General features: G+C 34.3%; 1 protein-coding gene across 1 annotated transcript in view; it reads right to left on the bottom strand.

The window, feature by feature from the left end:
- LOC144450678 (titin-like) overlaps positions 1–16,226 on the bottom strand; it is a 450,019-nt gene that overhangs the window by 29,868 nt on the left and 403,925 nt on the right. Inside the window, exons 328-329 of the mRNA XM_078141331.1 lie at positions 14,691–14,727; positions 6,591–6,934 (exon numbers count right to left, since the gene is read on the bottom strand). Of these exons, the coding sequence (XP_077997457.1) occupies positions 6,591–6,934; positions 14,691–14,727 (381 nt within the window). The remainder of the gene's footprint in view (positions 1–6,590; positions 6,935–14,690; positions 14,728–16,226) is intronic.

The raw sequence follows: 16,226 nt of genomic DNA, 5'->3' as shown, positions 1-16,226 counted from the left end.
TTTAGTGGTAAGAATACCAACATGTAACTAACATTTTTGATATAAATCTGCATAAATTCAATTAATCAAAGTAGTCCATCAAATATACATTGTAAATACCCTCTTAGTCGAAATTGTGATACCAGGAATCTGTACACCTACGCAGTATTAGGAAATTATCTCAATATATATTTTGATATTTTAAAACATCATGGTAGTTCATAAATACAGACTGTGAGATTGCTCTGAGGCACAAAGTTTACATGTTTTATAAACTTAGCTGTATGTTGTCTGGAGATGAATAAACTTCTTTTTTTATCAAACTTAAACTTTTAGGCAGACTTCTATTTCCTTTCAATCTGATATCCACAAGTATGCATTGTGTAATCTGTATATATTCATCAGATTTGTACAAATTACTTTTTGTACCACTATCAAGGATTCTAATTAATTACAAGTAATGTTTCATCTGTTCCTGACAACAGACTTTGTCAAACTGTTCATTTGCTGACTTGACAAAATCTGTCCACCTGGCCAGGTAAAACATTACACAGTGTACTCACAAGTACATGTGATTAGAACCCTTGGTTGGGATGTAAGAATGATCTATTTCTTATTTATCTTGTACCAGTTGACGTCAATATTTTACACAAGTCAGATACACCATATAATGACAGTAATTTTCATTACAGTCTACTTTTGAACTATTTTAAATGTTTGACATAGTATCTGTGTCATAGTAATAGAGTTTAAATACATCAATATGAACATTACACTTATCTACACCTTTCAACTCTACATTGTCAATGATGAGTACATTCTTTGCTGTTAAGTTGCAAACTTTGGAAACCATGAGCAGGGTCATTTGAACAGTACTAGACTCAAACTACTTAAACTTTTGATAGCTAGCAGAGCTGCAAAATATTTGAAACCATTGTCAAAATAAAACTGGGGTATATACATGTACATAGAAATGTTCATATTTATTCAGAATATGTGTCAGAATTAAAGTAAATTGTATTTTATAATTTTCAGGAACTTCTTTATCTTTCTCTTTTCACTTTGCATATACATGTAGGCTGGTTGCCTAGTAACACAATTATATATATACACTACATAACTTGTATTTTCATGGTTTACCATTGTTCCATTTTTTGTTTTTTTATTATTCATATCTTTTACTATATGGCTCTACAGTTTCTTATATCGATTGTCATGTCTTTTTCCAAAGTTTTTAATCACGTAAACTCATTTTATTTGACTATTATTGGTCACCGTTTTGAGTTGAAAATAAACCATTAATATTATTATTATTACTTATAAATTTATGATGTCAATATTTTTGGGATCAAAAATCAATCAATCAATCAATCAATCAATCAATCAATCAATCGATCGATCGATCGATCGATGGAAATAAAGAAAATAAACACAACAACAAACCTACTGTATGATGTCATTTGTTTATAATTTCTAGAGGTGTAAAATGGTACCAATCTGAGTTGTGATATCTACTGTCATTGTGTCAGTATAAAGATAGATTGTGATAAAGGTAATCCCTTTATCTCTTATATATTGGATAACCAGGTCTGTAACAGTCCGATACATGTACGCTCTACCTTAATAGTCATGTCTCAGGAATTTCCATCTTTAAAATGCCAATGCAGCTATAGTCTAGATACTAGTGTGATATATTGTATTATCGGGGTACAAATGTATGTATGACTCCCTCCCTTAACTGAGTACATTTGTAGATGTGACTACAACTGAGAGTCTCAATTTGAAGTATATATGTTATTGTATGTTGCTTCTTCGTACTTCAGAAACAATAACAAAAATAGTGCTGTACACAAGCAAAATAGTCAGCTGGATGGTCTCAGCTTGAGTCGCATTCACTGTTAATGGGCAAGATGAGAATCTCAAATACACAGTCTCAGATTCACTCGCATTCACTATTTACAAGCAACGTTGAGAGTCTCAACAGCCGTCGCAAAGACAGTCGCACTTAGTGTTTACTTCAAATTGAGACGCTCAATTGTAGTGGTATTTTACCCAGTTGAAGGGGTTAATATAAAATGTACCTTAATTATCTCTTGGGGTCTTGAGATTTGATGCCATGGATAGCACTAGACTAATGCAACTACTGATTACTATATCACTATAATTTGTTCTCCACTATTTTCGGGGTAATACCCTTGGAATAACTTAGGTACAACATGTATGGATCAACCTTTCCCAAATGTGATACATTGCAATGATATTACCAATCTAAATTGCCTGTTTAAGGCACCGTCAAGATACATCATTAGCTGGTCGGTACCTCAGCTCCTAGCCCTCATCCCTCTCAAGAGTATAAGGGCTAAGGATATACCTCGACAGAGCCATAAACAGGCTACAATCTGATTGATACCTAACCTATTCTCGCAATGCAGGGAGACTTGGCCACTCTTACAATTTCTAACGTCCCACATACTACACCAATGTTGATGTATGTTGTTTGTGTTTCCTGATACCTACAATAATGCCCCAGAGGATAACATTCTTGACTAGACCCTCTCACAAATTACATTGTGTTGTGTTCACCTTGAGGTAGAACTCACTGAAGCATACAGTCTGATGGTAGAACTTTAACAAGGTGTAAATACTGGGTCCTGCTGTCATTATCTGACTGTACAACATGTATACATTTGATATAATAATACTTCCCAAAGAATGCTTTCCCTACTATACAAATGTAAAGTTGTCATATCTGAGCTAAGGTGTAACAAGGTGTACCTTAATGAACATACAATGTACAGGGTCCTGCTGTCATTATCTAAATGTATACCACAACACTTCCCTGCTGAATAGGGAATGTAAAATGCCAAATCTTAGGCAATATAGCATACATGTAGTACAAATGTAGTTACACTGTGGACAAACAATACTTTTCACCCACCAAGTCCCTGGGCTACACAAAGCTATAAACAATGTAGAAGTACTGATATCAACTCTGTTCTGTTTTCTAATTGACTTTCAGTACTTGCACATTTGGTATTAAGGATGGCAAATGATTGTACATGTATGGACAGGTACAGATTTTCATGGTAATTTAAAGGTACTGCATGAAAATTTGAAATAAATTTCATGTTTTACATGCAACTTTATGTTAAATGGCTATGAGCTTCCTTATGACTTTCACTTTGTATGGGCTCTTTTCAAACACTTGTGGACAACTCAACCCTTTTTCTGATATATTTTTTAAATGTTAATGTCCTTTTCCTGGTATCAAAAAACTTGACATAAACCTTGGTGACTATACCACTATGAGTAAAGTAGCACTACTAGTTGGACAAAGCATTGCGAGATTAATGAGACAGAGTTCGTCAAGTGGTCAGTTTGTAAACTGTGAATAAGAGACAACTATGTCCACAAGACCGTGTCAAATATTGAATGGAAAGAAGGTCAAAGGTTAGGGCACAGTGGTATGACATCATTGGAGGTCTGTGATGACATCTAGTAATCCATTCCTTAACCTGTTTACCCCCTCTCCCCTAAATCACTTTAAGTTCTTTTATTGGGCCCCAGGTAGTGTGTTGACCTTTGACATTCATATAACTATAAAGCTAGACAGGTATTTCAACTATTGTGTATAACTTGGTGATCTACACCAGTAAGTATGTGGACTGCCCATTTTTGTTTCAGTCTGAAAGACATGCCAAATTCTACTTTTAGATATTATATATAACATTGTGGACTACTCCCTACAAAGTTGACTTGGGTCTGTCTCCATTGTTTGGTTCATGTATATGAAAATGTAATGGCAATGAAAAACTAAATCACTGACGACAAGTAAATAAATGTGACATTATGCACAACTTTTGTAGCAATTACTTACAAAGTTACAAATGTAGTTGGCTTGGAATTGTTACATGTATTTACTATTCCTTCCTTATTTAATATAAATTCATGAAGGCCAAACTACAGCCAATCTTTGGTGACAGGTGAATATATGTGATTTACATCCATAGATATATATTGATTGTTAGTTTCACATTGTCTGAAAAACATACCAACTTCTACCCCCATATATTGCATAAACTTGTGACCTATTATCTAGGATTTGTTATTCACCTTCCCTTCACTATCTGATATATAGATGTTTATGGAGGTTTATGAAGGCTAAATTAATGCCCACCCCTGATGACAGGTGATATATGTGATTTATACCTAGTATATATTGTATATTGACTGCTAAGTTTAGCGTTTGAAAGATGTGCTTGTAACTTCTACCCCCATTTAATGCATAAACTTGTTGCCTGCATGTATACAGGTTATCTTGATTTGCAATTCACCATGCATCAACACACTATTTGATATATGCGGGTTTGTGAATGTTAAACTAAGACCCGGCCATCTCTGATGACAGGTGATATGATTGACACCTATAAATATAGTATTAAGTTGGCACAGATTTGCTATCCACCTTGCCTACACTATGTGGTACATGGACCACAGAAGGGAAGCCATGGCAAGCTAACATCAATATATATAATGACAGGTGACTAACTGATCTACATCCATACATATGTTAGTCTAAATGCTATCTGTGGCTTCAAATCTCAAGATATCTGTTCACATGCTAACCCCCCCACTCTAGACTACATGTACATGTATAAATATATTAGCTCTTCTTTTTATAGTCTGACAGACCTTACATGTATAACCCCGTATATTACACATAACTTTGTTGTACATCTATAGATTGGCTTTGATTTGCTATTTTGGTATGTATAAGTACATGTAGACATTCCAAACTAAGGCTACTCCTTGATGACAGGTGACATGTGATTTACAATTTCATAAAATGTCTACTAGATATTTAAACAGTCTTTGAGTTCCCTCTGAATTGCATTCTAAGTATATTCAGTGACAGTGTCAATCAGCTTGTGTGTATGCTACATTCAACACCACTGTAACAGGGTTAATTACCTCCATCAGTCACAAATTCTACTCATTCAAGCTATGATGTGAATTCTGTAATGTCTGTACCAGTCCATTCACAGGTAAATATCAAAAAAGTGCACTAGTCTGGACAGTGGTACTCCAATTAAGTCTGTTAGTTACAAGTAGTTACATTATCTGAAATGTCTGGGATGTGTTTTACGCAGACTAGAGGTAACAATTGATTCATCGGTGTTTCGAAACATGACAATACTCATTCTATGTGCAATTTCCAAACTTTTTTTTTAGCATTTTAAAACGAGTCCAACAAGTTTTGCACTTCAGTGGACTTTTTGTAGAAGTTTCAAAACTTGTATACAATGGTTACTTTCAACCACAACTTTAATTAGTAGATATCGTCATTACCAAATGCACCCTCTGAATGAATTGTCATTGTATTCCTACAGTCTGGTTAAAGTGTTGCCTGGCCATCAGCCAGACACTGTCATTAATCCAAGACAAACATTTGTGTCTCTAAAGTTTACAAAACACTTGGCCTAGTTAGTGGAATTATGTTTGGTTGGTCAAACTCCTGTCTGACCCCTTACCATTATACAATCACAATATTGTTCATTCATTGGTTTTCTGACGTGTCGTGCCACATGTTCATCTTTTAATATTAACTGCCGCCTCTAATAAAATAGTTTTTACTCAAAATGTCGATAATTTTACAATTTTTTTAGGTACTGAATTATTAATAACTTTTGTACCCTTAATTCATACGATGGTTCAATTCACCATGGAATGAAATCATTTGAGACACTAAACAAAATGAGAAATTAACTGTGAATGTATTTTTTCTGGAACATAAAAATTGTAGCAGAAATAAAAAAAATTCATATTTTAGTTCCACTTTATTTTGGCTGATAAACAATTTTTGACTAACGTCTACTTATGACCACATCACTTTTGAAAGTCAATGTATTGATTCTCACTAAATAAATCTGTCTTTAGTACTTCCAGTTAACTCAAAATTTACCAGTCAAAGTGATTCCTTTTTTACACTGATTTACTTTTGTCTCTAAAATTTGTTACAGTAAACTAAGATATACATTCATACACAAGTTCTCTTCTTGCACTTTTTGATTGAGAAACAGACATGTTTCAAACAAATCACTTGTCCTTCTTCAGTGTCTAACTGGATCTGACAGAATGATCCAAATTTGCTGGAGATGTTGAATATTAAACCAAAGGTGTGAAAAGGTTAGCTTCAATATACATTGTATGTATGAATCTTAGTGCTTCCATTATGAATATACATAGTATTATAAGATATACATTGTACCTTCGTTTCTTGGTTTCATTTCTGTACCTGATTTATTCGTCATATTTTCTGAAATTTTTACTAGTTTATGTATTTAATTTTACTACCAGTGCTGCTCCTAACATACATGTACTTAGTGAGCCCCTGATTCACAATAGTTTAGTATTATCTGAGGTGGCATCAAATCTGAAGAATGAGATTATTTGACACTACAGGTAGATCTAATATGTAGACTAGATCCAAAAGGAATGCAAAACATAAATAATGAATAAACAAACAAACAAACAAACAAATTATATATATGTTTAGAGCCAAAATACATATAAGGTTCACAGTGTTTGAATGCCCGATCCTGAAAACTTACTTTTCTCAATGATGAGTTCACATCCAGTTCTGCTCTCCCCTTCAGAGTTGATAGCCTTACATGAGTATCTACCAGTATCTGAGTCTGTAGCTTCTTCAATCTGTAAACTACACAGTCCATATTGATTCTTGATAATAACTCTACCACCGGCATGTATCTCTTGTTCATTCTTGAACCAAATCACCTCAGCATCAGGGATGGCTTGTACTGTACAGCTCAGTCTGGCTGTGTCTCCCTCAGCAACTGTCTTTCTACGGAGTGGTAGACTGAAGGTTGGTGATTGGGTAAGACGTCGGCGTGTCATAACGGGACTGGATAATCGGAGATCTTCAATACTGGATTCTCTGTGGTGGGAAAATATAACCATTATATCATTACTGTCATGAAATTAATTGATCTTCCAGGAAAGAAGAATCAACGCTGTAAGATATTAATACATTATTCTTTGCAGCTGAGTTCAGGTTGTAACAAACTCTACAGCCATCTATATTATGCAGTGATTTTCTTGTACATTCTAGTCTGGATGCCAACATGGGCTCTAACCTGAAAGATTTGATAGCACTCGACTATGAACATTCAGTTCTTATGTGTATGTATACATGCATGGCAAAACTGTTGGTGCAATCAATTTTTGTATTTGAGGTAGAGAGTTATAGTGTTCATGGTTCCAAGAATCAGGAAAATATAGTTGCATGTACATTTGTACTTTGGAATGGTAAATTGGAAATGAATGTGACGCTTTAACCCATCTACTACACACCTTAATCATGCTATGATTTAATTATTCAGCATTGTTTCTCTGTGAGAGGTATTTTGAGGAATTCGCACATTTTTACCAAACTTAGTTATCCAGATATCCTGTGCTTGCAATTATTGAGGTGTTTTCTTACATTTTATTCCTTCATCCTAATACTGATATGTTTTGCTCTAACTAAAGTCAACCTTTTACAGAGGAAATGCTTTTAATAAAAGTTTATTTTATTTTACAATTATCAAGATCAGGGTCTTTTTTTTATGTTGTTTTTAGAATTTATGAAGTGAATAAAATCCTTTATGTCCAAGGTGTGTTATTGAAGTCATGATTCCAAGGTTGTTTGATAGAAGTCATTGACCTTAGAAAGGTATCCAGCAATGACTTACACTGAACTACAACTACTCTGCAACTCGTGTCATCAAATGAAAAGTAAACTGAGTTTGTGGGTACAGGACGGACAAATGAATCAATTTAAATCCATTGCTCAATTTTCTCGATGATATAGAAACTGGTTTTGAATCAATTTAACTGAATTGATTTAACTGAATTGGTTTAGTGAATCAATTTCAAATCAGATGGGGACACTAAACAGGGCTAATGTACATCAAGAACAGCTTTCTTTCTGACTTGGCTTAGATTATCAGGCTAGATCAGAGATACATGTATAAACAGTGAGCAGTGTTTTTGCTAAGGTTAGGGAACCCTGGTAACAGAAAGGGAGAAAGGGGTAAACATGGAGATACATGTAAAATGACATGGGAACCCCAGTAGATTTTATCTGGTGAGTCTGCATGAGTTTGTATTTACACATCTCCAAAAGGTGTTAAACATTGGAACTACACATAAATTTTCCTGACATGATAAAGCTCCTCAAACCATCGATAATAAACAGGAAAAAACCCAGACAAGTATGAGCACTCTTAGCTCAGGTCATAGTTCAAAAAAAGAAGAATATTCAACTCAAAGACATGCAGCTCTCCTATGAGTGGAATACTTTTCTCACAATGTACACCTGTATATTGTAAGAAAGTACTGAATATTCAAGAAGGAATACTCAACAACAAGACAACTCTTGCAAGAGTGGACACTGTACTTTTCTTACATTAATACACACCTGTTTATTGTAAGAAAGTATTGGCAGATGTTGAATATTCAAGAAGGAATATTCAACTCAAAGACAGCTCTCAAAGAGTAGAGTACTTTTCTTGCAATACACACCCATATTCCTGTAGACAATGAATATATTAACCAACCAAATTAGGGTGCCTGCTTTATCTAATAAGTAAAATCGATTTACTTTAAATTTTTGAAAATCTCCATTAGGAGATTCTGTTTCTGTAATATTTTGTGAATTTCTTCAATAAATAGTTTCACAGTGAAATAATTCTTAATTTGTATAGCTATTCACTATTTTGATGGTTAATCCCTGTAATGTGATAACTTTGTTTTGAAATGTTCAGTTCCTACTTGCCTTGTTTGTTATGTTTTTTTTGAGGTGTGTATTGTTCTCTACAAGTCCTGACTGTAATGGTTTCAATGTTGTGTTTACATAGTGATTCTATATCAAGGTTTGTTGTGTCTAAGTTGCATTTTCTCACACACCTCAAGTCTGTGTATACATAGTTAGAAGTCACGTCTACCTTATAGTCACCTCATTTATACAGTACAGTATGCATCAACAACCCTATACCTTGTGTCAGCCTAATACAAGCACTGAGCTACATTGGCTGTAATATACATATTGTATGAGTGTGTTGTTCAGCTCTATCAGGCTGCAAGTGCTAGCATAGTCTAGAAGCTACATGTATCCGTGGCTTTGACCATCTTTGATCTCCTCAGAAAGATATAGGCAGCCATGTATAGTTTCTAGATTTACATACATGTGTGCTAGCACTGAACAAGCCCAAAGTAAGCCATTTCAGAATGCATTTCTTGTACTGACTACTGTAGATATGATTATAACCCAGAATCTTGGCTATCTGGTTTGCATAATGAACCCATGGGATAAAATCTTTCCAGTTTAACACTGTCAAGTAAAGTAGCCAGGTCTCTGTTCTTTAATGTTCCAGGGAAAGTTTTGGTGGCCCTACATGTATATATTACAAGCACATTCTTTTACTAGGAGAGAGCATACATTGTAGTTGAATCTGGGATGTTATAAAATCTGTACCTGAGAACATGTACGTCCTTTAGCAAAGATACAATGTAAAATTGTAGGTTTGATCTCTAGTATTGAATTGAGTAAGAATGGTTTTGTAAAGGTTATTGTTGTATATTTCACTTGAACACCTTTATGTATTCAGCCATGTACAGTTAACACCATGTAGAAATTACTGCTAACAATCACTTATAATAATATACTGTTATTTACATAGTATAACAAATAATACATGCAATCTAATGCTAACTGAAGGTAATTTCATAAATTATAGTTTAGAATATGACAGCCTAGAGTCTACTAAAGGTGCCATTACCTTTATTTCAATTGACTATTAACTGTGCAACAGTTACAGCGTTCAATCCCTGTTAGCTTTAATACATGACAATTCAATTCAAAAAGTTACTGAAGAACATGACAGCCTGGAGTCTGTTAACTATAAGGTGCCATATTACCTATATTTCAATTGACTAAACTGTGTAAGCTAGAACAATCTTCAATCTATGTTAAACCTACAGGGCAATTCAATTCAATAAAGTTACAGTACAACATGACAGCCTGGAGTACTATGCTAAACACAGGGCATTAAATTACCAAGTTGACAAAACTTGGAACAGAACAGCATGGAATCCAATACAGGGCTTTTTTCCATTCCGAACATTTGGGCATTTCATTGCAAAAAGTATTATAGAACAGAGCAACCTGAAATTTATAACTACAGGATTATTTAACTTGCATTTATTTAACAATGACAGCATGGATTCCAGATTACAAACATACTGTATTACTATGGTTGAAAGATTCCAATTTATGGCTAATGAATTCTGAACTGTGAAGAAATGCCAAATATGGATTCTAAGGTTTGCAATGACAGGACCTAGTATAACCAATACTTGGCTTAGGCTCTGAAAATTCACCATAGCAACCTGTTGATTCATTAACAAACTTTAACTTTGTCCCAAGTAAATTAGTTTGCAGAAATAATACCATATACTATTAATATGTGTTTACAGATTTAGTAATAATATAACATCACCATGACTACAGTAACTGGTTTATCACAGAGTGTTATAAGAACACCGATTTCATTAGCTTTGATTATGAAATTGTAAAAAATTAAACTTTTTTTTTCAATTTCAGTAATTTTTTTTTATTCAATACCTGGTAATTAATTTACTGCATAGTACTGAATTTACTAGTTCTAATTATTTTGAGGTGTTTTCTACCAAGCTGCTAAAACAATTTCATTAAATTTCTATGGTATTTTTACAAGGCAATTGGGCATGATAGAAATACAGTAACATTGTTACTGACAATAGTAACTATTCAGGTGTTACAGTGTTGGCTTAGAAATTACAATCACCAGGTTATGTTTACATGGAAATCCTAGCCATGACCTACAATGTACAGTATACAGTGTAGGTCCTATTTCATGTTTTACTATTTAATCTATATTAATACTTGAACTTTTAACATGTTAGTTGGTTTCATATTACACACAGGTACAACACCTTACAGTATTAGGTGATGTGACTTTTCAAGTGAATTCAATAAGTCACAAACTTTGTGCACACATTTTTTAGATACTAAATGCTGAAAATCAAATTTTTGAAACTTGAAATATTTTCACCTGAGTTCAATAAGTCACAGACTTTGTGCAAAAAGTTTTTCTGTAGCATTTGTGTGTATTTGTCTGCATTATAGAAAATCGCTGGGAGCAATTCCCAGCACAAAAAAAAAAGAAGAAAAAAAAAAGTTTTTTTCAAAATGAAAATTAAACTTTTGAAATATGAAATATTTTCACCTGAATTCAATAAGTCACAAACTTTGTGCAAAAAGTTTTTCTGTAGCATTTGTGTGTATTTGTCTGCATTATAGAAAATCGCTGGGAGCAATTCCCAGCACAAAAAAAAAAGAAGAAAAAAAAAAGTTTTTTTCAAAATGAAAATTAAACTTTTGAAATATGAAATATTTTCACCTGAATTCAATAAGTCACAGACTTTGTGCAAAAAGTTTTTCTGTAGCATTTGTGTGTATTTGTCTGCATTATAGAAAATCGCTGGGAGCAATTCCCAGCACAAAAAAAAAAGAAGAAAAAAAAAAGTTTTTTTCAAAATGAAAATTAAACTTTTGAAATATGAAATATTTTCACCTGAATTCAATAAGTCACAAACTTTGTGCACAGAAAATCATTTAGATACTAAAAAAATGAAAATTAAAGTTCTGAAGCTTGAAATGTTTCTGTGTATTCTGTTCAAACAAATTATATAATAATCCATACATTTTCACATACATTTATTGAAACTTTTTGTAATGTCTACTACATGTACAGCTGGGTCATAAACTTTGTAAACAAACAGTTCTTTGCTATCCAAATGCTGAATATCCAGTTTTGAACCTAAAACACGACTGTACAATCAAAAGAACTATATTATTATAATTATTTTTCAGAGAACAGTTCTCTAAGTTTAACTTTTTTTTCAATTTCAGAATGAAATCGGTGTTATTTTTATGGCTGCATAGTTGCCTATCTTTATAGTAAACTTTAGTCTCACAGCGGTAACTTTTGGTGACACCCTATATTGTCAATGACTCTATTCATCTCTTAAAGCTTACAAAGACACACACACCTACACATTAATTCCTTCCCAGGCAACTCACATGTGTAATTAAAATTCTTGCTTGATTTATTTGTTTAATCATTTTCTAAATTACCTGTGGGTGAATTCTATTAACTTTGTGATACATTAGAGGTATAACGTGTAAGGTCACTTTTGTTGAGATCTTTACAGTATGATTTATCTCACAAAACAAATAGATTGTACACACACATACACACACACACACACACTATATATATATATATATTATATATTTGTAAATTTGAACATTTTGAAAGACTATGTACATGTAATGTCACTATAATAAATGAGTTACCACGAATTTACCATGAATTTACGTGGGTTAGGCAGACAGTGAGGCATTTCAAGACCCCTTACTTTTCTGAAAAAGTTTTGATTTTATAATATCAAAGCATGCATACATGTACATGTAATTGTGAAACAGAGTTTAAATTAATGACACAAAGAGTTATTTCTAGACTAGATCCTTGCTTGGCTCCCTAGCTTGATGGTCATAATTACTGTCATTTACAAGTTATCTACAAATGTACAGTACATGTACTATGTTTAGCCAGATAGCCTGGAATCTCTATACTAAGTAGGACATTTCTTATTACAGAATGTTCACTATAACAGATTTTTCTTTATCTGTCTCTGTACCCTTGATATACTGAACCAGGGTAGCTTGGAATCCATACTATTCTGTCCTAAATAAGTTGAGGACATCATGAATTCCAGGCCACAATAAGGGATCACCAAAATTGTTTATAATAAATAAATACATTGAGGTTTGACGTGTGATTATTGATTCATATGTACATTTTTGTATGTGTGTGTGTGGGAGGCATAATCAAACATTGGTCACAAGATTGTGTCAACTATGGTCAGAGACTTGGCTATGTGGCTTAAAACTACAAGCAGTATTCTCAAGTCTGACCCAAGTATCTTTGCTAATTCTGTACTCACAAGAGTGTATAAACTACAAAAAAATGTATGGTCATTCTGCCCTACAAATGTACATCAACGATTTTGCTATCTGACTCAAAACTACATTTTCTTTAAGCCAGTACATGTAGCAGTCTTTTCCTTTCAACAAAAATTGATAATACTTTTACTAAAAAAACTTTTTTTCTCCATATACATTATATAAGTTATTAAACCAGATGTCAACAACTTGAAGGTAAAGTAATTTTGTGACTCCCTATGACCATACTTCTGCTCAGTTGATTCAATTTAGAGCTATCTATGCCTACAATGTGATTAAAGTTTGTAATTTCAATTTACCATTGACCTGGTCATGAAATAATTAAACCCAGGGTCAACTAAGTGATACATGTAATTGCTATGGTTTTGTGTTTCCAATAGCCTGATCACCTCATCAAAGTAGGCCTTTAACCTATTCCATTTACAGTAACTGATTTTGATAAGATATTTCAACCTAGGCCATTGCAGGAATATCCTCTATTTTACGGAATATATAACTTATAAGGTCACAAGGTGCCTTTCAAAATTTCACATTTACATGGTTCTAAATTGTACCATCTAATTTAATCTATGCCATTATGATAACTTTTTCTGATAAGATATTTCATCTACATTGTGTAAAGGCCATTGCAGAAACATCTTAGCAGAATATGCAATAGTTACTCATATATGTACATGTATGTGTTGTCATTTGGTTGCCTGACTCTTAACAGTTGGGTTGTAAACTCTTTGAGAAAAGGTGTCTGCAGAAAAATGTACTCTTTGTATTTCAAGAAATGTAAAAGTGGTATTATTGTCATGATCTAAGTAAAGCGATTGTCTCCTGCTGTGGCAGAATGGGAAAACCACTTGCCTCTAGCTTTTTAAGCACTGGGTTTGCGGTTGAAGCCCTGGTCTGGGTTTGATTAAATTTGCCATGATGTGATGTAAGTGAGAAGTGTGTTCTTTCATTTAGTCTCATGCTATCCTGTATTGCATCTCAACATTTCTCTGTATTTTTGATACTACATTAGTATCTACACTTACTCTGTAAGATTCATGCCTGACAGGGCTGAACGACATGACGTATTTTACAGTCTCATCTAGACTACTTGTTCATTTAACACTGCTAAAAGTCACATTTTGCATGGCTTTCTCCTGCACTAACACAGAACCTATGTGGGGTACACTTATGGCTATAACTGGACTTTTGGGGAGTCAAGCTCTGATATGGTAAACTATGGTTTTGCTCAGGTTGGGGAACCCTGGTAACAGAAAGGGAGAAAGGGGTAAAAATGGCAGCGTTTCCCCATGGAGTCTATGGTAATTTTGTTCGGGAACCCAATAAAATGACATGGGAATCCCAGTAGATTTTACCTACTTTTACCGCCCTTAGCAAAAACACTGGTAAAGAACTACCCAGTATAAATAAAGATTGTTAAAGTCCACAGTACTATGAGAGGTAGGTGATATAATGATATATGGGGTGTGTGTAGGCGAGTACCAAGTGCCTTGTTTTTTTGAGTTGACCAAGCAGTTTAAAAGTACACAGTAAACAAACAAGTATTCTAATATTAGAAATGAAGGGTTGCATTTCAACTCACCTTGACAGTGTTGCTGTATCACTTTCAGCTCCAAGTCCTGAAAAGTTAGTTCGAGAATGGTTAGCTTTGATTGTACTGCTAGATCCTGTAATTACAGGTACATTGGCATGGCTATGGCTATGGCAAGGACAAGAAAGACCTGGACAGTTTTTGGTATATTTCGCTGCATAGTTTGGCAGATAACGTTTTAGTATATCTTCAATTGGTTCTCTTCTTGACGAATTTTCCCGTTCCCATGCTTTAACACTGTTTTTATAATCAGCTGTTGTCATATATGACGAATCATGGCCGTTAGATTGATGGTAATCTCCAACAAGGGATCTAGCTGGGCTGGGACTTCGACTTCTGTGTACAGCATGTCTAGTGGTACTCAGGTAGTCCATACTGGCATACCCATTGTACACATCAGCAGCAGGGCTTCGACTTCTGCTACTAATACTTGAAGATCTACTCCTGCTTCTGTTTCTTGAGAGTCCTCGACCATAGTCATACCGGCCAACAGTCAGGTAGTCCATAGTTCGTTCCCGAGACGGACTTCTGCTTGGTCTCTCTGTATAACTGCTGCTGCTGGTATATTTGCTTTCATACTTCCCACTGGAGTAATCATTGCTAGCATTACTATTACGTCTACTTCTTCCCACATTTGAATAATCACCGTAATCACGGCTATGCAAATCCCTAGCAGTATTATAAGCAGTGTCCCCAGATTGTCTTGCTCCAGAATAGCTGGGGTAGTGTAAACTTGAACTATACCTAGCTGCACCATACAAGAAACTACCACTACTATTACGCTGGTGTCCACGACATGTTGAACACCTTAGTGTTTCTGTCATGGTTGAAGTCCTCCAGACAAACTTGAACGCTGTCTAAACAAAGTGTGGCATTCACACACACACGCGTGAAGGTCCAACAACACGATCAATACACCATTGCAAGCATAACAATGTGTATTAACGTACACAACTTTGCAGTACTCCTAGACTGCACACCTTTCCAACACAACAGTATGTGTACACAATCTTTTAGCTATTAACAGTGCATGTCTTACAAAGCAGAACCCCGCCTACCTCATGAATATTTAAATGACCACAATCCCTCTTACTGGCTGAACAATTGCCTAATTAGCATAGATATCATCACCACATGTAGATCTTGAAAACAAGATAAATTGTTTAGAAGCTTTGAACAGTGATTAAAGTGGCAGAACAAATGCTATAGAGTTAAGTAGAACAATGGGAGTGTGTGAAAAGGTCAGTTTGATAATAGCTATACTTTGTGTATGCATATCTACTCTACACTCAGACTGCCTACAGGTGTATTTAGAGTTCCTGCACACCACAAACCACACTCCCTCAACCATGATATCTGATATAGTTCCTACCTCTCTAACTGATAAAGGACTGTGGTGAAAGTCTACTACTACAGGATTTCATAGCTAAAATTTAACTTTTTCTCAAAATATTTTCATGAATTTTTTTGCAACCATTTACTTAGATATGGTGGAAATTAGCCAATATTCTTTTTACAAAGTACAAC

The sequence above is a fragment of the Glandiceps talaboti genome, chromosome 20, assembly GCF_964340395.1.
Source record: "Glandiceps talaboti chromosome 20, keGlaTala1.1, whole genome shotgun sequence".
Lineage (NCBI taxonomy): Eukaryota > Metazoa > Hemichordata > Enteropneusta > Spengelidae > Glandiceps > Glandiceps talaboti.
The sequence above is the reverse complement of the archived record's forward strand: the minus strand, read 5'-3'. Positions and strand labels throughout refer to the sequence as shown.